This window comes from Melopsittacus undulatus, chromosome 2, assembly GCF_012275295.1.
Source record: "Melopsittacus undulatus isolate bMelUnd1 chromosome 2, bMelUnd1.mat.Z, whole genome shotgun sequence".
NCBI lineage: Eukaryota > Metazoa > Chordata > Aves > Psittaciformes > Psittaculidae > Melopsittacus > Melopsittacus undulatus.
Genome location: NC_047528.1, coordinates 1,200,268 through 1,221,284, shown reverse-complemented (window position 1 = coordinate 1,221,284; position 21,017 = coordinate 1,200,268). Strand labels below are relative to the sequence as shown.

The window sequence follows — 21,017 nt, the reverse complement described above, 5'->3', positions numbered from 1 at the left end:
GGGTTCTGCTTGGCAGACTCCACAGGGAAGCAAGCAAAGGGCTCAAGAACTTGGTGACACACTAAAAACAGCTCCACGGACCCAACAGGGGGAAGTTTTAGTGGCATCTTACAACCACACTGAGCTGTGTGCAACATCAGAGAAGTATCTCCACTAAAAGCCCCAATTTTGATGCTGCTTTTCATTTCCAGTTGGTTATTTCCTTAAGTTGGTATTTGGACTCATTGACTATCAATGAGAAGCCATTTCCAGCTCAAGAGCATCTCAGCCACTTACTATGGCCATGACACTAAGTCTGATATTATCTACTTATAATACATGTAAACACACACATTTACTGAACCATTCCATACATCACTCTTCAACGAGAAGACTTTAGATCTAGTTTCACCCAATATTTCCTTCCCAGATCAGCATTTCTGGTGATGCACTGGGCTGCATCTGCGTAAGAGTTAAATACCACTGAAACACATTAAAAGGGCTTTTTTCAGTTATTATTACTCAACTATTTCAAAACCTATCATGTTTTGAACATAAAAAGAAAATAGCAGATATAAAGTAATTGAGTCAGTTCTTTGCTGTCCCTGGGACCTTCAATATATTAGAGCCAGAAGGATTTGTTTTATGTTGAGGGAGAACAAAGAACTCATTTGGCTTTTCAACTTCTGGTAAGCTCAGTAAATAAATCAAGAAAACAGACCTGGAATATTCTACTTCCCTTCCCAGTCTGTACTTTGGTGTTTGCTTCCCAATATATTGTTCATTTCGACTATATCCATAAATAATTTATACTAATACATCAAACTTGTCATCATTGTGATTATAGCAGTTAATTTTCATACACAGGTTTTAGTCCTGTCCTACTTCATACTTCTTAGAATGGTTTAGGTTGGAAAGAACCTTAAAGCTCATCCAGTTCCAATGGCATTCCTAACACCTTCCATTACAGCAGCTTGCTTCAAGCCCCTGTGTCCAACCTGGCCTTGAACACTGCCAGGGATGGGGCAGCCACAGCTTCCCTGGGCACCCTGTGCCAGCACCATAGCACCCACACAGGGAAGAACTTCTGCCTTATATCTAACCCAGATCTCACCTGTTTCAGTTTGAACCCATCACCCCTTGTCCTGTCACTGCAGTCCCTGATGAAGAGCCCCTCTCCAGCATCCTTGGAGCCCCCTTCAGACACTGGAAGCTGCTCTGAGGTCTCCACACAGCTTCTCTTCTCCAGGCTCAACAGCCCCAATGTTCTCAGCCTGGCTCCATACAGGAGCTGCTCCAGCCCCTGAGCATCCTCGTGGCCTCCTCTGGACTCGCTCCAACAACTCCATGTCCTTATGCTGAGGACACCAGAATTTCACCCAGTGCTGCAAGGTCTCACCAGTGCAGAGCAGAGGGATAGGATCACCTCCTTCAACCTGCTGCTCATGCTCCTTTTGATGAAGCCCAGCACACCAGTAGAAATGGATCAGAGCTCCCACAGCCCATCAGACACATTGACCTCTTACAGGGTAACTGCTCTCACATGTTACAGGTGAGTTTAGCAGGTTGTCTTGAAAAATCTGATGGTGGTTGTAGAAGACAGCAAAATTCCATTTATTTAGGCACATTTCAAAGCACTGAGGGTATTTGTTTGCTTAGTTTGGTCTGTCAGTGCAGGGTTTTTAACCAGCAGTGAATGCAAACAGGTATTTGCACATGCATGAACACAAGAAACGCTTTTAAACACCCAAATTATCAGGTAGATAGGAAAGGATCTACTTCCTCACAAACTGATGAAGACAAATTTTAGCCATCAGTGAGGTCAAGAAGAATGGCTGACAACTGTTGGCTCTAATAATTCCCAAATGCTACATCTTCTGGTCCAGATAAGGTTCCTCACCTTTATTTCTCTGTTAGTCCCACTTATAGCTACAGGAAAAGCCTTAGACATCAGCTTCATAGACCCTGGCTCATGTGCCAAGTACCATCGAACACCCCCATACCTGGAGATATAAAATCCGTTCCTTTAAATCAAGCAGTAAGAAGACCCTTTCCTTCCAAGTTCTCAAGTTATTTCTCACATACATACAAAGAAACACACAGAAGTACAGAAAGACACAGCTATTCTTCCTTTGAAGAAGAGATCTAACTCCTTCAGAAGGTTCCACAATCAGAAAGGGATGAAAAGGCACCAATAGAACAGTCACCACAAGACATTTAACTCTTTTTCCTCCAAGCTTGGTATGTATGACTATAGAAAGGGCTGTTTCAGGGATGGAGAAAAGAAGAATCCCAGACTGGTTTGGGCTGGAAAGGAACTTAAAGGTCATCAGGATCCAGTCCCCTGCCAAGGACAGGGACACCTTCCACTAGACAATGTCCCTCTTGTGCTGTTGCCCCAGAGCTGGATCAGGACTGGGGGGGGGACGGGGGTGTCCCCCAGAGCACAGCAGAGAAGGAGAATCCCCTCCCTCAACCTGCTCCTCATGCTCCATGGTTTTCTGGGTACTGAAGTGAGACTGACTGCCCTGGAGTTCCTGGATGTCCCTTTTTCCCTTTTTAAACATGGGGGTCACATTTCCCCTTTTCCAGCCAGTGAGAACTTCTCCAGACTGCCACAACTTCTCAAATACAATGGATATTGGCTTGGCCACTTCATCTCCCACTTCCCTCAGAACCGATGGATGCATCTCATCAAGTCTTGTCTTCTTCAGGTTCCTTTGATGGTCTTGAACCAGATCTTCTACAGCAAAAGGTTCTTTATTCTCCCAGTCCCTGCCTTTGCCTTCTGTGACTTGGGCAGTGTCACTGGAGCAATGGGTTTCAGCTTTGCTAACCTGATCCCTGTCTGCTCAGACAATAGTTTCCTGTGTTCCTTCCAGGCTACCTGTCCCGTCTTCCTCTGCAGGTTTCCTTTTGGTGCTGGAGTTTGTCCAGGAGCAACCTGTTCCTCCACGCAGGCCTCCTGGCTTTCTTGCCTGACTTCCTCTTCATCAGGATGCATCCCTCCTATTCAAGCCTCCAGACGTACCCAAGAATATTAAGTTCAGTGACTCGTGGCAAATGCACATAGGCCAATATAAACCCAAATATCTGAAGATTCAGCCACAGGGAAACCAAGACATTAGGAAATTAACAAGAGATAAGGGGATAAGATTTTAAATCACCACTAGGACAGAACAATAGGTCTCTGGAGCTCATAAAAGACAAGAATTCCTTAAGAAGGCAGTTTTAAGTTGCACAGGGTTATGACTGTGACCAGCCTCATGTTACCTACAAACCACCTGCAGCTCTCCAGTTATCTAATAAGACACATCACACTGTTCAGCAGTGCATATACCAACATCATTACACAACAGTAAAGTTCATTAGTGGTTTCCAAACAGCTACATTTCCCAAGTTATTACATTGAGCTTATCAGTGGTTTCAATATTAAAAAGAAAATCTCAGTTCCTGATTAAAAAACCCCAAATGTTAAACTCATTCTAATTTTAAAATCTTATGCAATGCAGAAATGCCACCAGAAAGAGACAACAGGGACTTATTTTGCTTTCTGTACATATTAATGCCCTTCAGACTTGCTCACCAATAAAAGCTGCAGCACAAACCCACGTGATGAAAGAATATTTCTGTTGCAGTGCCCCAGCATTCAGTTCTGCCCACTCCATCTAAAATATCAATGTATTAAGAAGTAGAGGTGTTCCTATGCAAGACAGAATTGAGAATGTCATGAAGATTTGAATATATACCATTAGCAAAGCTACCCCAACACAAGTGATGTGGCCACTAACTAATGTGACCCAGAAATGAGAATTTCTTCCACTTGAGCCATTAGGTGTGATGAAAATCACTTGCTAAACCAAGACCAAGGCAGCAAGAAGCATACTTCCCCCCGATAGCTCTATGTAATCCCACAGCACAGAGCTCTCTCTGCCTTTTCAGTAAAGATTAGCATATTTAAAACTGCTAAAGTCTGTATAATCTTCAATCATTGAGAAAAGTAATTCAATTAAGGTAAGCACTAGTAAAGTTGCCTTCTTTCTAGCCACCCAATGCTATATCCTTGTACTACAAGGAAAGGAATAGGAGAAAGAAAGAAAGAGAAGCTGCTTCTTCCAGCTGGACACAGATTATGTTGCAGGCTCGTGATGAATCCACAGTACATGCGGCAAGTACCCAGGCTGGGCTGGGGAGGGGCACGGGGGACACAACCACTGGACTGCTATGGAGAGGCAATGACTTGCAGTAAATCCTGAAAGGAGCCCTGAGTGATGGGATGTCATTTTAGCAACACACCCCACCACTGGGACCAATGGACCAGCATGGGCAGGACCCATGGACAGAGCTGCAGCACAGAGCGCTCGAGGAGTTGGTGCAATAAAGAGCAGGCAAACAAGGTAACAGCCACAGGAGACAGGATTTTGGGGATGAGGGAGCAAGGAAAGAAGGAGCTTTAAGTAAAAATAATCAGCATCTTAGCATAGGAAAGAGAATCTGCAGCTGGTGATGAGGAAGGATCACTGCAGCTCACACAAACGCCTCGGTATATACAGCATTGAACTCCCACAATATGGCTGAGGATACCAGCAAAAACCAGCCACTGCAGCCTCTGTGCAATCCCTCTTTCCTGCAGGAATAAACCACCTAGAGATGCTTCCAGATCTCCCAGGGAATGACACTCACACCACTGCATGGAAGAGCCTGCACAGTAACCAACTCCAGTTAAGAATTTGTTAGCCATCACACACATGGTTATTGAAGAGACAGCAGAGAAGGTCTGGGATTAGGCAGCTCTGGTTGCTGAGGCAGCTAAATCAACATTGGAGCCCTTCATAACGTTTCATTTGTCATTGTGAAGTCCCTGAATGGAAATGAAGCAGCAGCCTCCCCACCAGCAGCACTAGGGCATGTTTAATTAGGGCCTTCCAACAGGGCAGGCAACCTTATAGCCAAACAGGAAGCGAATGCAGCAATCCAGTGCAACAGTTGTACAAAGAGATCTTCTCCTTTCTGATAGCTCTCATTTCTACATTGTCCTTAACCTTCGAAACAAAGAGTGCCAAAGGGAGCTGTGTGTAAGCAAAGATCACTCAAACTCCCTTTGCAGCAGCAGAGAATTAGCCCCATCATACAGAAGAACATTATTAGGGCATTTATTCTTCCAGAAGCCATTTGTAACGGGAGCTATTTACCCTTTGGACAGTAAAAAAAATCCCAGAGAATGACATCATGACAGCAAGATCTGAAGAAATGGAGCCAAATTCAGGGGGAGGAAAAGAAAGCTGTTTCTCCATCAGAGACAGGGATCAGAGCCCGCTCGTGCTGCAGCACCCATGAGCTGCATGGACACTGCCATCGGCATCACCACGTTGAGCACAGCTCAGTCACGGAGTCATCGCCCAGGGTTTGAGACAAAGGCAGGGCTGAAGCTCACACCGCAGCTGCCAGCAGGGCCCTAATCAGCCACATTCAAATCAGCTCAAACCCATCCACAAGCCATGCTCAAGACAGCAGTTGCAGCACTACATGTATTAAGTTAGGAGCATTTTGCTCTGCTCTAGCCATAAAACCCCTTCTCCCCACCCCAGATTTGATGCTATGAACAGAATTACTTCAAACCTTCCAGTATAAACACAGATGTTTAGCCAAGAGGGCAAAAAAACCCAAACACAAAGACTTGGAGGAAGCAGATATCTGATGTTATGTCTGCTAGAACAGATAGACACGTGTGAACTACGAGCTGCTGAGGTTCTGCACCAACTGCTACAACCTTCCATGGAGCTATCTGAAAAACTTTATGAAATCAAAGCTCAGGAATAGAGTAAAACAAGCCAAGCATTTTGTATTGGTAATACTTATTGAATACCTTCGGGATAAAACCAAGCAGCATCTTCTACACATGCCCCTCTTCCAAAACCCTCATAAAATGGCTGGCCAAACAGCACCTCACCAAGCAGATAAGGTGACGTAGCCAAGGAATACGTATATATATATATCTATATATATCTCCAAGATATCAAAGTTGAACTTGTGCTGCCTGAATCCATAATATGAAAATGAGCTGTTCCAATTGCAGAAATAAAATGAAATCAAATAAAATCAATGAAAGGAACAACCAATAGATAGGTAAATAATTTTAATAGCAGCCTTATCACTAAGCTCATCTCCAGATGAGCACAGAAACACCAAGAGAGAAGTCATTTAGGGGAGAAGGAATAAATAGCCTAGGATTTCATCATCTCCTACCACACAGAGACCAAAGGTGGCTGAGGGAGCAAATACCCCACCCTGAGACAGGCAGGATTCTGCACCTACTCATTATGTCAAAGACCGCTCAGGATCCGGGCAGGATTACACAAAGCATCTGACAAACGAGCTATTCTTTCCTCAGGAAACTCTCCAGGGTGAGAGGTTTGAAATGCAGAATGGAAGAGAGAGGCCTTGTGCTGAGGGAGGAGGAGAAACCGCTTGGGTTTTGTTGTTATTTCTAATTGAAAAGCCAGGATGAAGAAAATCTCATCGGCTGAATTCAGTATTTCACGCGGTGCTTTGCCAAGACATAACTTCACGTACGAAAAATGCTGTATTTACACGGAAAAAAGCAGGAATTGAGACTCCTACCCCCCAAAATAAACCCAGAGGAGCTGGGATTAAATGAATCAGCAACTGTTCCTGGAGACGTGGCCGTAGATTTCGGGTTGGTTTTACTTTAAACCACAGCTCGGTCTCTCCCCGTCACCAAAGGGGCACTGACCACAGGGCAGCGCAGCCCTGCAAGGGGGAGGGGAACGCCCCACGGCAGCCCCACCAGCACACGGAAAGCGGAGGGGAACGGCCGGGAGACCCCCTTTTACCTCATAAATGACACAGCCACCCCCTTTTTCCCTCATAAAGTGGGGTTCTGGCAGAGCCACCCCTTCAGGAGGATGGGGGGGCCTCTCCTTCAGGTGCTACCCAAGGGGGGGTCCGCCGCGGCGGCCGGGGGGGTGACCGGAGCCGTTCTTAGACCCGGCCCGAGCCGTGCCGGGCCGTGACTCACCGCTCTGCTCGCCCAGGAACACCAGCTTGAATTTCCGCAGCGGGTTGCCGAAGTCCCCGCCCGCCGACATGATGGAGGAGCCTCCACCGCCGCCCCGCGCTCGCTCCGCTCCCCGCGGCGGGACCCGTGAACCGCTCTCAGCCGCTTGCTGTCGGCCGCCTCACGCCGTTCCTCGGTGCAGGCTGCGGTGAAGGGACCTAACGGGGCGCAGAGCCCCGGAACGGCGAACGGAGGCCGGGGGTGAAGCACTGCGGGCTCCGCCGCTCCCCTCAGGGCCGAGCTCCTTCCCCCCGCGCCTCACACCGCGCCCGCGCACGCCACAGCCCCGCCCCTCGCCAGGCACGTAGCGCTGCGTGCCCCTGAGCCACGCCCACCGCAGAGCAGCGGACCAATCAGAGCGAGAGGGGAGGGGCTACGGGGTAAGGGTGTCTGTGAGCCATGGGTGCGATCACTCTGGAGCCTAATGATGGGTGCCAGGGTTTGATGGGTGCTAGGGTTTGATGGGTGCTAGGGTTTGATGGGTGCTGGGGTGTGATGGGTGCTGGGGTGAAATCCTGCCCGCTGGAATGGCTGAGCTGCCGGAGGGGAAGGGCAGATGAACACGCTATGCCCGCAGGGTGTGCAGCTCCTATGGGGCTGGAGCACCTCCTGTATGAAGGCATAAAATTGGGGCTGCTCAGCCTGGAGAAAAGAAGCTGTGTGGAGACCTCAGAGCAACTTCCAGTGTCTGAAGGGGGCTACAAAGGTGCTGGGTAGGGGCTTTACATCAGGGTCTGTAGGGTTGGAAGGGAGCTTAAAGATCACCCAGATCCAACCCCTGCCACAGGCAGGGACCCCTTCCACTGGAGCAGCTGCTCCAAGCCCCTGTGTCCAACCTGGCCTTGAGCACTGCCAGGGATGGGGCAGCCACAGCTTCTCTGGGCACCCTGTGCCAGCGCCTCAGCACCCTCCCAGGGAACAGCTTCTGCCTCAGAGCTCAGCTCAGTCTCCCCTCTCTCGGGCAGGTTCAAGCCATTCCCCTTGGCCTGGCCCTCCAGGCCCTTGTCCCAAGCCCCTCTCCAGCTTTCCTGCAGCCCCTTTAGGCACTGGAGCTGCTCTCAGGTCTCCCCTTCAGGAGCCTTCTCTTGTCCAGGCTGCCCCAGCCCGGCTCTCTCAGCCTGGCTCCAGAGCAGAGCTGCTCCAGCCCTCGCAGCAGCTCCATGGCCTCCTCTGGACCTGCTCCAACAGCTCCACATCCCTCTTGTGCTGTTGCCCCAGAGCTGGACCAGGGCTGCAAGGGGGGGGGGGGGCTCCCCAGAGCAAAGCAGAGGGAAGAATCACGTTGTCCATGTCGTGTCAGTTTGGATTTGAGGGATCTTTCCTGCTGATCCCAGGGAAAATACAGGCTCTCTACCAGGGAGAAGTGTTGGCTGTAGCAATTATTCTTATCACAAAAGCTCAGCTCAGGCTCAGCATCTCTTCGCACTGGGCAAAGGAAACATTTCTGCAGTGCCTGCCAAAGAGGTTTCAGCCCAAGGGGCTGGCAGGGAAGGTGGATGTGGCTTTCAAGATAAAGCAATAGAGGGACCTGGCTCTGCTTGCTGAAGGCAGAGGATATCATCCTGCTGACTCCCGGTGGCCTTTGGCATGGTCCTGAGAAGCTCTGCAGAAGGTAGAAAAGGAGACAAACATCAGAGGTTTTCTTCCAAAGTGTTTTTAAACACTTTTGACTGGCTTTGTAATTAAAGCAGTCCATAAAGGAGAGACTTTCAGGTGCTGGATCTCCAGTCTCCTAAGCCAGCTTTGCTCCTCCAGTGCAATAGAAAGTGGATTGAGAAGAGGCAAGAAGCCTGCAAGAGCCTCTGCATCAGTCACAAACCACTCGAGCATCACCACTTGTGCTGTACAGGCACATCCAGCTACGTGACAGGGAGAGATCTGCAGTGAAGCGAAGAGGATGGATGAAATAATCCCTCCAGCGAGGCCAGGCCCTCTCAGCAGCTGCAGGAGCCTTGAGAAGGAAGAAGAGCTCCATGGTTCTATTTCAGTTATAATTAGAGTCCAGAAAAGGGGTGTTTTGGGTTCCTGCAGCTGAGGGGGGAAGCAACAAAGCAACACCTTTGCTTTGTTAAATGTCACAAAGGAGGTTGTGCTCCTGCAAACAGCGATGCGGTTACCTGGCTGCAAAGTGGTTCATTAATCACAGAAAGGCAGAGCCGGGAGCTGAGGCACATTCAGACTGGAAATGAGGTCCAGGGTTTTGAACAGAGAAGGTGCTCAGCCACCAGAACGAGCTGCCAAGAGCAGCGCTATCTTTGTATCCAGGGAAAATCAAGAGAAGGAGCCTTTATGAGGAAGCTGCTTTCATCAAAGCAGGAGCGATGCGCTTCCGTGCAGAGGAAATCTATAGCCGAGGCGTGCAGGAGGCTGAATTACATCATTTAACAGTCCCTTTTGGCCTTAAAATGTGCCCATCTATGATAGATGATGGAGAAACTCTGCAGGGAAGAGACAGACTCGTTTCTCACTGAGATAGGTAGAACAATGATGGTCACTGGGAAAGGGACACTGATTCACCCCCATTTGTGACTGCTCTACCCCAAAATCAGCCTCAGGCAATGCTCCCTCCTCAGCCACATCTTGTGTGATGAGTCCCTATGGGGGGCAGATGGAAGTAGGGTGTGCAGCCCCATCCATGAGCACAGGGAGTTCGAGGTCATAGAATCACAGAATCAGTTCCCCATCACCCTTGTGCTCCAGGCCCTGCTCCAGCTCCATTCCCTTCTCTGGCCCTGCTCCAGCCCCTCAAGGTCTCTCTTGCAGTGAGGGGCCCAGAGCTGAGCACAGGATTCCAGGTGTGGTCCTGGATCAAGAGGTCACCATGAGCATGACTCCCTCTTAATGGCAGTGCCCATCATGGTCTCCTCCCACAAAGACAGCACCAACCAACCCCCTCCGGTCACAGCAGCCTCTCCTCAAGCTCTGCATTCCTTCAGGAACTCAAAGTTCATGGCAGCAGAAGCCTCCACCCAGCCCAGACTCCCACAGAGCTCCTTGAAGAGCCTGGAGTCACCAAGCCAGCATCACAGCAGGGTGGCCCTGCCTGGGGCTCAAAGGGCAGGACAATGTCCCTTCCACATAGGCAGTTCTGTCATGTCCAGGGAGCTCCAAGGGAACAGAGCTGGGAGCCCATGGCCTTGATAAGGGTGGAGGAGAGAGCAAAGGTGGCAGATCCTCTCTGCTCCCTCCATACGTGAGTGAATAGAGGAGACAGCACAGAGCTGTGCATGGCACTGAGTCCACCCATGCTCTTCAATAGGACAAACCTTGTCCTCTCTTGTTCCTTCTCACCCCTCCACGCACCAGATCACAATGGAGATGAATATGTGGGGTATCAGGTGAGGACAAGGCCTGGCAGAGCGGAGCTGGAATCAAACGCATGAGCCTGGTTTGCAGCAGACTCTTGCCACATCAGTGAACGCAGATGAGCCAGAGATAAAGGCAGGATGTCTATGACAGACCCTGACAGCTCCAGCCAAACACAGTCAGGGCAGTGATCAGTCAGCAGAGGTAAATCCTGACCTGAAATCCAGGTGCCAGGCAGCTGCTGTACAGCATACAGAGCACTGAGACATTGCTGTTGGGCTCCTGTCTTCTGCAGGGAAGCAGGCAGGAGGCTCTGCTGCCAACAAAGGGGAAATCAGGGCCAGCCAGGAGAGAAGGGAGTGGGGAAGAGCACAGGAGGTGGCCTGATAATGAGCACTGGGGAGGCTGCACCTGGAATCCTGTGCTCAGCTCTGGGCCCCTCACTGCAAGAGAGACCTTGAGGGGCTGGAGCGGGGCCAGAGAAGGGAATGGAGCTGGAGCAGGGCCTGGAGCCCAAGGGTGATGGGGAAGGGCTGAGGGAGCTGGGGGGTTCAGATGGAGAAGGCTCAGGGGGGACCTGATGGCTCCCTCCAAGTGCCTGCAGGAGGATGGAGCCAGGAGGGGCTGGGCTCTGCTCCCAAGGAACAAGGGATGGGACAAGAGGAACCGGCCTCAAGCTGCACCAGGGCAGGTTTAGATGGAGCTGAGGAACAATTCCTGCCCCACAGGGTGCTCAGGCATTGGAACAGGCTGCCCAGGGCAGGGCTGCAGGCACCGGCCCTGCAAGGGTTCCCAGCCCGTGAAGACGAGGCCTCAGTGCCGTGGGTTAGGGGTGGGAATGGTTGGACTGGATGAGCTTAAAGGGCTTTTCCAACCTCATTGATTCCATGGTTCAGGTGAAGGATGTGGCTGGGACAGGGGGAACCAGTCTGCAATGGGACTTTCAGAGCTAGCTCCAGACTCTGCTTTGGGGTGCACACAGCACACATCACCCATCCCTGACAGCCTGCTCTACCCTTGCCCCCTCCTCTTGTACCAGGCAATGCACACTACCCATTAGGAATGTCCCTGCTCTCCTTCCAGCCTTCCTACCTCAAATCCTGGGAAGTGCCTCCAGAGGGAGGGCTGGGACCACAGCAGTGGCCCTAAGGTGGGATTCACTCTGCCCTCAGCCTGCTGAGGGAAGAGGAGCTTCTCCTTCCCTCACAAGCCGAAAGCATGGCTGTAATGGGAACTGAGCACCTCATGCTCACAGCCTCCATTGTCATACACACAGCCGACCCTGGACCATGATACCCCCATTGACCGCAGGGTAAGATCCAGCCCTTCTCCTTCAAGGGAATAAAGACCCCAAACCCCTTTGCGGTGCTCATACCAGAGCCAAATCAGGCGGGTTTAGCACCAAATCCTGTCCCCACCTCAGCCCAGCACACCCAGCCCAGCCCTGCGGCCGGCACCACACTGAAGCAGGGTCCTGCGGAGCCCGCATCACTCCGTGCCTGGACCCCACAGCCCACAGGGACACCGGGAGCTGGCTGAGGGCTCACGAACGCAGACACCGAGCCCTGGAGCCTGCTCGGCTCCGGTCCGCCCGCCCTGACAGCCCTCACGCACCTCCATCCCTGCTGCCCCTCACAGCGCTAACATGGCGGCCGAGATGCCACACTCAAAATGGCCGCCGATCCTGGCCACACTCAAAATGGCCGCCACGCTGGGGCAGGTTCATCCGAGCCACACTCAAAATGGCCGCCGCACCACGCCGGCGGGGACCATCCTGGCCACACTCAACATGGCGGCTGCTCAGAGCCAATCAGGATGCGGGGAGTGGGCGGAGCGTGGCCCCGGTGTGAGGGGGGGGGGGCTGGGTACGGGGTGTCCGCCATTACCGGTCCCCTCAGGCTCCCGGCCCGGTCCTCCGGACACCGGGGCTGCCGGTACCGGGTGTCCGGGGTTACCGCTCCCTCGGGGGGAACCAGGGGAGGGAGAGACCTTGAGGGCCTCGTCCCAGGCGCGGGGATGAGCGCGGCGCTGCCGAAGGTACCTGTGGGGGACACCGGGTCCGGTACCGGGGCAGGGCGGGCGGGGACGTGAGGGACAGACCGAGCCCTTGCTGCTGAGGGGGGAAAGGCCCTTCCCTGGGGCTGGAATATCATGGAATGGGTTGGGATGGAGAGAGCTTAAAGCTGCTCCAGCTCCAACCCCTGCCACGGGCAGGGACCCCTTCCACTGGAGCAGCTGCTCCAAGCCCCTGTGTCCAACCTGGCCTTGAGCACTGCCAGGGATGGGGCAGCCACAGCTTCTCTGGGCACCCTGTGCCAGCGCCTCAGCACCCTCCCAGTAAAGGAGTTTTTCCTCACGTTCAGCCTGAATTTCCCTCTTTTAGTTTAAAACCATCACCCCTCATCCTGTCACAACAAGCCCTGTTTAAAAGTCTTTCCCCATCTTTCTTATCAGCCCTCTTTAAGAACTGAAAGGAGGGGAACTCCCAGCCCCATTCCTCATTTGAAGGGCATTGGGGTGTTGTGCCTCCTGGGGGGACACAGGCCTTACCCTGGCTTAATGCCCTTGGTGCTCACCCTGGTGGCACAGATTCCCCCTCAGCATCCCTCTTTCCTCCTCCGGTACCCAGGCACCATCCCTGGTCCCCCCTGAGCCTTCTCCATCTGAACCCCCCAGCTCCCTCAGCCCTTCCCCATCACCCTTGGGCTCCAGGCCCTGCTCCAGCTCCATTCCCTTCTCTGGTCCTCCTCCAGCCCCTCAAGGTCTCTCTTGCAGTGAGGGGCCCAGAGCTGAGCACAGGATTCCAGGTGCAGCCTCCCCAGTGCCCAGCACAGGGGCACAATCCCTGCCCTGGCCCTGCTGCCGCACTGGTGCTGATCCAGGCCAGGATGCCATCATCTCTGTGTTCTTTGCAGCAGTAGCTGGAGGCTTTGGAGAGATTGGGAAGGTTATTGGTACATTCAGAGGGTCTCCAGTGCAATTACAATGGGTGTGTTCAGGGAACTGTTGGTGAAGACTCACTGGGTATCTGCTGCACTGGTTGCATTCTAACAGGGTGCCCAGAGAAGCTGTGGCTGCCCCATCCCTGGCAGTGCTCAAGGCCAGGTTGGACACAGGGCCTTGGAGCAGCTGCTCCAGTGGAAGGGGTCCCTGCCCTTGGCAGGGGCTGGAACTGGATGAGCTTTAAGGTCCCTTCCAACCCTAACCAGTCTGGGATTCTGATTTTAACCATGGGGCTCATTGCAGGTGCTGTGCTTGAAGAAGGGAGTGTTGCTGAAACAAGTGTTTGCACTCAGCAGGTGAGTGATCTGAAATGAAACCTATCAAGTAAAACACAGTGTAAGGCATTACAACACTCAGTCACTTCCACTGGCATTGCCAGGAAACACACGTGGTGAGAAAAGTACTTCTTTGCCAAGCAGAATGTTTTAGTTCCAGAGGAAGGACTTTGAGCTGATGTCTGTTATCAGAAGGGGCTGTTGGATGTGCAGAAAAGGAAGTCCTATTGCTAATGGGATCTCTCTGTGTCTGAGGGGGGACTATGGGTGGAAGCCTTGGTCCAGGATTGGCCAGATGTGTTGTGTTTCCACATCTGGTAGGTGAAAGCAGAGCTTTTAATCATTATCTTGTTTCCTGCAGAGCAGCAACACCCAGAGAAAGCCATCTGTGTGCTGCAGGTAAGGCCTCTTATTAATCCAATACAAAGAAAAGCCTCGTTGACCCAAAATAATGATGACACATTAGAGAGTTTGTGTCCCATTTTGATATTTTTAAGCCTATTTTGCACTGAGTGGCTGCTCTTCCACTCCCATACCTGTTTCCCTAACCTTCTGTCTCCCTGTTCTTGGCTAAGCAGGGTCCTAGTCATGGTGTTACACTGTAGAATGGCACCAGGCAGATGCTATTCGCTGTTATTACTGCTCAGGAACTGACTTAGACCCTCGTGCCTGTAACATTTATTGAGCTGGTGGAGTCTCCTGTCCCAATTTAAAGTAGAATTTGTTTTTGATGCGGAGGCAAAGAGTAACTGAGTGGCTTAAATCCTTGGTGTTCACTTTCTCTTTGCTGTTCCGAGCTGCTTTTATTAAAATGAGGGTTATTGAGGGTCTCATTTTACCCTGGAGAAGGAAGGATAAATACAAGCTGATGCATTCTGATTTGACTTCCTAGCACATGTATATTTGAACAGGACTGGATTGAAAATGAAGTGGAGCTCATATCCATCGTGGTGGCAGCACTGCTGTCATGGAAGAGGAGACAGATGCAACATTTCATCAGCATCCTCCCCATCCACTGGTGCTGACAAGTCTGTCTTTTATTTGCCTGAGAATTCACCTGGGAAATGAATCACTTTTAATCTCTTCCCTATTTGTTTCTCACTGTAACCAACTGTGAATTGTAACAGGTTTGTGTGGGGCAGAGATCACCTGAAGCTTTGCCTTTGTCAAAGAACTGAGGATGAATTCTTGCCCGCAGTGAGGATCTGGGGCTCTCAAAGCACTTGTATCTGTTAAAAGAAGAGCTGGAAACATGTTTGTTCTGCTTTGGGTTTAAGGTGATGCACTCCTGAGTTGCCACAGACACTACAGGTCCCATCCTGCACATGGCATTGGGAGGTTCAAATACCTGCTCCCGAAAGAGGTAGGTATAAACCTCTGCAGCTGTGCTTGTTTCCAGCTGAGACATCTTGATAGAGTCTGATTTAAGTGTTGGGATTATTAATTCCATAGCTGATGAATCATATGGAAAAGGAATAATGTAATTGTTTACTGCTCCTTGGTAAAGAGTGTTAAGTCACACTCACAACACTGCATAAATCCTTCCCAGTACATAAATACCTTGTCCAGGACATTCTTACTTAAGTTAATGAATAGTTTTAAGAGGGAGGAATCTCTTCCTGATACTGATTTTAAACCCCCCAACTTCAGATCATTGCAGAATGTTGTCAGCAGGTTTTATGTGCATTTCAACTTTCTACATGCCCTCAAATTTGGAAAGATGACAGTTTTTATGGAAGGAGGAACCAACAACTCCTCTAAACAGCTGCCTCGAAGGCAGGAGCTGAAATAAAAAGCAGTTTTTCTCCTCCCTTTTTGTCTTCTGGAAGAAATGAATCATGGTGTGCATGTATTTTCTGTGTGACTTCTGTAGCTCTGCCATCCAAAAACTGAACTGTTCAACTTGAGAACATCTGTTCACAGAATGTCATCCCAGTTTCATAGGGAGAGTGAGCACAGATGGGCTGTGAGATACTCGACACAGCTCAGCAAACCTTTGTCAGAAGAGAGAGCTGTAGATGGTCTCCTGTGTGGGCAAGAGGTAATGGGTTTATTTCCAGCTTTGTTCCAAACAGATCTGCTTTCTGTGTTCTCTTGATTAAATACAGGTTCCAAAGAAGAAAAAGGACAGAGTACAGATGAAAGAGATAAATGCTGGGACAGATTATGAGTATGGAGATATCAACATCCAGATGACTTCCTATGATATGTGTCTTGTGGAGCATTTTGCTCAGTATGTGCATAAGCTCTGCAACAGACTCTCCATTAGAGTCAATGAAAGGTACGAGGAGCTGTGCTGTCATTCCTCACCATCTCACTGTGTTAGGCTAGGTCAGGCTCCTCCAGGATGATACCTTGAGATAAGAGCACAATCTCTGATGGATTCCCATATCTAAATCTTCTGCCATCTGCCTGGCATTCTCTTTATGTGTATCTGTACTATTTGGGATGCTTTATTCACAGAATGACAGAAGGGTTTGGGTTGGAAGGGACCTTAAAGCTCATCCAGTGCCAACCTCTCTGGACACCTTCCTCTAGACCGGGTTGCTCCAAGCCCTGTTTGTATAAGGAAGGCTGAAATGGAGTTGTTCAGGCACTGATTTCAAGGGAAAAAGAGCTATTATTCCTCATTCCTTTGAGAGAGAGGAACGTCCTTGACAGGCCAAGGGGAATGGCTTGAACCTGCCCAAGAGAGGGGAGACTGAGCTGAGCTCTGAGACAGAAGCTGTTCCCTGTGAGGGTGCTGAGGCGCTGGCACAGGGTGCCCAGAGCAGCTGTGGCTGCCCCATCCCTGCAGTGCTCAAGGCCAGGCTGAACAGGGCCTGAGGGTCCAACTTTGGGGAATGAGCTTTAAGGTCCCTTTCAGCTCAAACCACTCTGGGATCCTATGGAAGAGGCTTAAGCCTGTGGGTGCTGAGGCTGGGAATGTGGGCTCAAGTATTGCTAACTTACGTGGCTGGTTTTTATAAGCTCTGTGCATATATTGTGCTCATTGCAAGTGATTCTACAAACTGGAATGAACTTAGGAAACCCCTGGAGGCTGTGGGAGAGCTACCCACTACCTTAGTAGTAGGGGATGCTTCAGTTGCACACTCAGCCTCCAAAGCAGATGTATCCTGATAGCAGCTTTGCTGGTTGTAATGACTGTGAAGGATGTGAGACAGGTCCTTGGTGCCTGCTGTGCACCCAAGGAGCTGTAGTCACTTGGAGAAGCACTGCATTGCTGTAGGTCAAACCACTTAGTGCTGCTTCTCTGCAAGTGTATCTTTAACTTACCTTAAAGCTTTATTACCTCTTACCATATTTAGGCCCTCTGAGGTTGGACTTGGTGTGCAGAGTTCAGTATGCACAGAAAGATATTATTTCCCCTTAGAGAGCAAAGCTTGTAGGGTAAAACATGGGCAGCAGGATGTAGCCTGTTGTCACTGATGCTGTGCACATGGAGAGGGGGAGTTGAGGTCTCTGGGGGAACGCTCACTGCAGAGTGGGATCTGATCCAGTGCCTCATCATACTCCTGTTGAATTCAGAGGTGGAAATAAGGTCTTTGGAGTGGTACCTGGCAGCTTTGCCTCTGTTGCTGATGAACAGATTACAGAATAAATCACAACTGTGGCTTTAGAGCTTTCTTTTACCTCTAAAAGTTGCAAGTTCTCTTCCCAGGCTGGTGTTTGTAGCTGAAACAGCTTTCTGTTGGCAGCAGAGCTGCAAGCTTCTCCCTATCTCTTTCCAGTAAAGCACCAGCTTCTGCCAGTGCTTGAGTTGTTTGATGCATAGTTTGCATAATTAATTCCTCATGAAAAGTTAATCTCCTTCCACATTCTCTGCTGCTGGAGGCTGATTCCTTCCTGTAAAGCAGGAATCTCCCTCCCCAGCCAAAGCACTGACCTGTGGTTCCTGCAGCTACGCGATGCCCACCAAAACTGAGGAAGTGCTGTTCTTGGAAGGGAGAGGTTCCAAACCTCAGCTGGATGCTGTCCTTACAACCCATCAGAGGGTTATCCAGGTAGGGGTTTGCTCATCATATTGTGGCTCTTGTGCAATGCTTCCTATCACAGGCTGCCCCTCAAAACCATTTAACTCCTGGAGTCCCTGGAACAAATGAAAGGTGTAATCTGTGTGTAAATTGAAGCATGGAGGAGTCTAATTGGATTTCTTGCTAAAGGTTTCTCACAGCAGAAGAGAGGTTCCTGGATGATGTATTTCAGGCCAACGATTTATCAACTGATGCAGAATACTCAAGGGGTAGAATAGCCACATTTGGTCTACAAGGATGCTGGAGAGGGGCTCTTCATCAGGGACTGTAGGGACAGGACAAGGGGTGATGGGTTCAGACTGAAACAGGGGAAGTTCAGGTTGGAGATAAGGCAGAAGCTGTTCCCTGGGAGGGTGCTGAGGCACTGGCACAGGGTGCCCAGAGAAGCTGTGGCTGCCCCATCCCTGGCAGTGCTCAAGGCCAGATTGGACACAGGGGCTTGGAGCAGCTGCTGCAGTGGAAGGGGTCCCTCCCTGTGGCAGGGGTTGGAGCTGGAGGAGCTTTAAGGTCCCTTCCACCCCAAAACCAATCTGTGATTCTATAAAGGATGATTGGGCAAACTCAGTGAAACACTGTTAGTCTCAGGGCCAGTTTCAGACATGGTCAACTGGTTGAGGTAAATAGTTCTTTCTTCTCAGTGATTTTTCCCTGCCAGACCTCTGCTGAATTACATTTTAAACCCAAGGGTGGACTTTATTACCTGGAGATAGCTGATGTGTGATGAACACCAGGGCTTGCAGCAGCTGCCTTTGTATTAGACTCTTATCTAAATGAAGATCTTCATGCATTGCTGAATCCCTTTCTGTGCACGAGAACGGTCAGGAAGCATAGGAGAGCAGTCAGGAAGCACAGTGCTCATAGAGAAGAGCCAAAATGAGAGCTTTGGGCTGTGCCGTATGCAAAAGGTGTGAGCATAAAGCAGAGAGTGCTTCTCTGAAGTGCTTGACTGCCACAGGCTCGTACTGAAAGGGACACTCTTTCTTTCTATGCCATTAGTATAATGAATCCATTTGGGATGTGGGGTTCTGCTCCTGCAGCACTTTTATTTCATCTTTCAGATCAGCCATTTGAGCTCCACGTTTGCTCCAATCCTCTTGGAAATCATTCAGAGTAACCAGCCTGAAGGGGTCCATCTCTTAGTGAAAGAGGTACGTTTGATTTTACCAGTGATGGGCACTCAGGAAGCAGATAGGATGTGACATGAATTTGCTTGGAAAAGGCAGACCTGGTCCTGAGGCTGCTGTCTGCTCTGAACTTGTGGATACCCAGGATCACTCAGAACCAGCTTCTCACTTTGTCTATGGAAAACCATTAGCTCTAATTCTTGATGAGTATTCCATACTCCATTTAGCATCCTCTGGATGCATCCCTATCCATAGAGCTGTGTGGTGCAGTGATGCTGGAGGGAAGGGATGGGATCCAGAGGGACCTGGACAGGCTGGAGAGGTGGAAACTTGTGAACCTCATAGAGTTCAACAAGGGCAAGGTCCTGCCCTGGGTCGGGGCAATCCCAGCACAAACACAGGCTGAGAGAGCTGGGCTGGGGCAGCCTGGAGAAGGCTTCTGAAAGGGAGAGCTGAGAGCAGCTCCAGTGCCTAAAGGGGCTGCAGGAAAGCTGGAGAGGGGCTTGGGACAAGGGCCTGGAGGGACAGGCCAAGGGGAATGGCTTGAACCTGCCCAAGAGAGGGGAGACTGAGCTGAGCTCTTGGGCAGAAGCTCTGCCCTGCGAGGGTGCTGAGGTGCTGGCTGAAAGAGCTCAGGACTTCAGAGCAGAGCTCAGGACTTCAGGGCAGAGCTCAGGATTCAGGGCACAACTCCAGCCACTGGTGTACCAGGCATGAGGGGATATTTAAACTCATTTCACATTCAGACAAAACATTCCCAGGAAGCTCTTTTTCCTCAGGGAGTAAAAGACTCTGGTGGCTGGCAAGGGAATGCAGCACAACTCAATTTAAACATGAAAGCACAGTTGGCTTCCTAAGTGGCCTTTGAAGAGTATTTACTTATCTCCAGCTCTGCAAAACCAGAAGGAAGATGGGAGAAGATCTCTTGAGCTCAGTAATCTCTGCTTTGGTCACGGTCTCATTTCTGGGTTTAATTCTGCCTAATGGCTTTGGCCCTGGAGGGACAACGATGACATTGAGCTGCTTGCAAAGTCATTGCAGTCCAATGCAGGAAGCCCAGGGGAGAGACTCAAGTGGCTTCATGGCACTGGTGGTGCAAGAGATGACAGCTTTGGGATGCTCCTGAAAAGATCTGGAGAAAGTCCAGGTCTCTTGAAGAACATAGATGCTACAGTGATGGGCAGTGGCAGAGATGGAGATGTCCAGTTGACTTCTTGAGCCCAATGCCATCACTCACACTGACAAAAGCAGTTAGCAATGAGAGCAAGAGCTTACAAAGATGACTTTCAGCGCAGCTCAAGCCAGCACCAAGTGTTCAGAACCATTGTGGCCTCTGCTTTCCCCTAGAACCTGCTCCTGATGCAGGCTGGATCTAAGAGAGGAGTCTTAGAGCACTGCAACCAGCTTCCCCATGGAGCTGCCTGCAAGATCCTACTCAGTGGGGACTTTCTGCTTGGGCTCCTTAGGTTCATCAGACAATAAAGTTCTTTTTGGGAGAGGGTTCATCTTCTTCCATTCCAGACAGTTCTCAATGTGGTTCTGATTGGCTTGGTTTGTTCTGTCCTTTACAGCACACAGAAGCTGACTTCAAGAGCCGATTGAAGGCTCGACCAGAACTTGAAGAGCTGAAGGCACAGATGAACTGAGCTGAAGATGAACTCTCCATCCACTTTGGAGCCACCCCTGGAAACGTGACCTTCTCCACATGGTTGTTAGGCCTCCAGAAGGTGATTTCATGAGATTTGTGTCAATAATGTGGTGAATGGGAAGAAAATTCCCTATTAAGGAGCTTCTCTTAATAAATACATGTGTTTAACTGACCCATTAGAATGTGGCCATGGAGCTGCTGCGAGGGCTGGAGCAGCTCTGCTCTGGAGCCAGGCTGAGAGAGCTGGGCTGGGGCAGCCTGGACAAGAGAAGGCTCCTGAAGGGGAGAGCTGAGAGCAGCTCCAGTGCCTAAAGGGGCTGCAGGAAAGCTGGAGAGGGGCTTGGGACAAGGGCCTGGAGGGCCAGGCCAAGGGGAATGGCTTGAACCTGCCCAAGAGAGGGGAGACTGAGCTGAGCTCTGAGGCAGAAGCTGTTCCCTGGGAGGGTGCTGAGGCGCTGGCACAGGGTGCCCAGAGAAGCTGTGGCTGCCCCATCCCTGGCAGTGCTCAAGGCCAGGTTGGACACAGGGGCTTGGAGCAGCTGCTCCAGTGGAAGGGGTCCCTGCCCTGGC

At 50.6% G+C, this 21,017-nt stretch overlaps 2 protein-coding genes across 3 annotated transcripts in view; one reads left to right on the top strand and one right to left on the bottom strand.

Moving 5' to 3' along the window:
* The window catches only part of RAB6A (RAB6A, member RAS oncogene family), a 51,958-nt gene extending 44,627 nt beyond the window's left edge, over positions 1 to 7,331 (bottom strand). For both annotated transcript variants that reach the window (XM_034060192.1, XM_034060193.1), the window contains exon 1: positions 7,019 to 7,331. In XM_034060192.1, the coding sequence (XP_033916083.1) occupies positions 7,019 to 7,088 (70 nt within the window). In that variant the 5' untranslated portion in view covers positions 7,089 to 7,331. The remainder of the gene's footprint in view (positions 1 to 7,018) is intronic.
* Positions 7,332 to 12,247: 4,916 nt separating this feature from the next.
* On the top strand, positions 12,248 to 20,619 carry MRPL48 (mitochondrial ribosomal protein L48). The gene is made up of 8 exons (XM_034060191.1): positions 12,248 to 12,400; positions 13,610 to 13,662; positions 14,003 to 14,040; positions 14,919 to 15,004; positions 15,750 to 15,922; positions 17,543 to 17,645; positions 18,734 to 18,823; positions 20,371 to 20,619. The coding sequence occupies exons 1-8, from the start codon at positions 12,380 to 12,382 to the stop codon at positions 20,443 to 20,445; spliced, it is 639 nt and encodes a 212-aa protein (XP_033916082.1). The 5' UTR covers positions 12,248 to 12,379; the 3' UTR covers positions 20,446 to 20,619.
* Positions 20,620 to 21,017: the final 398 nt, after the last annotated feature.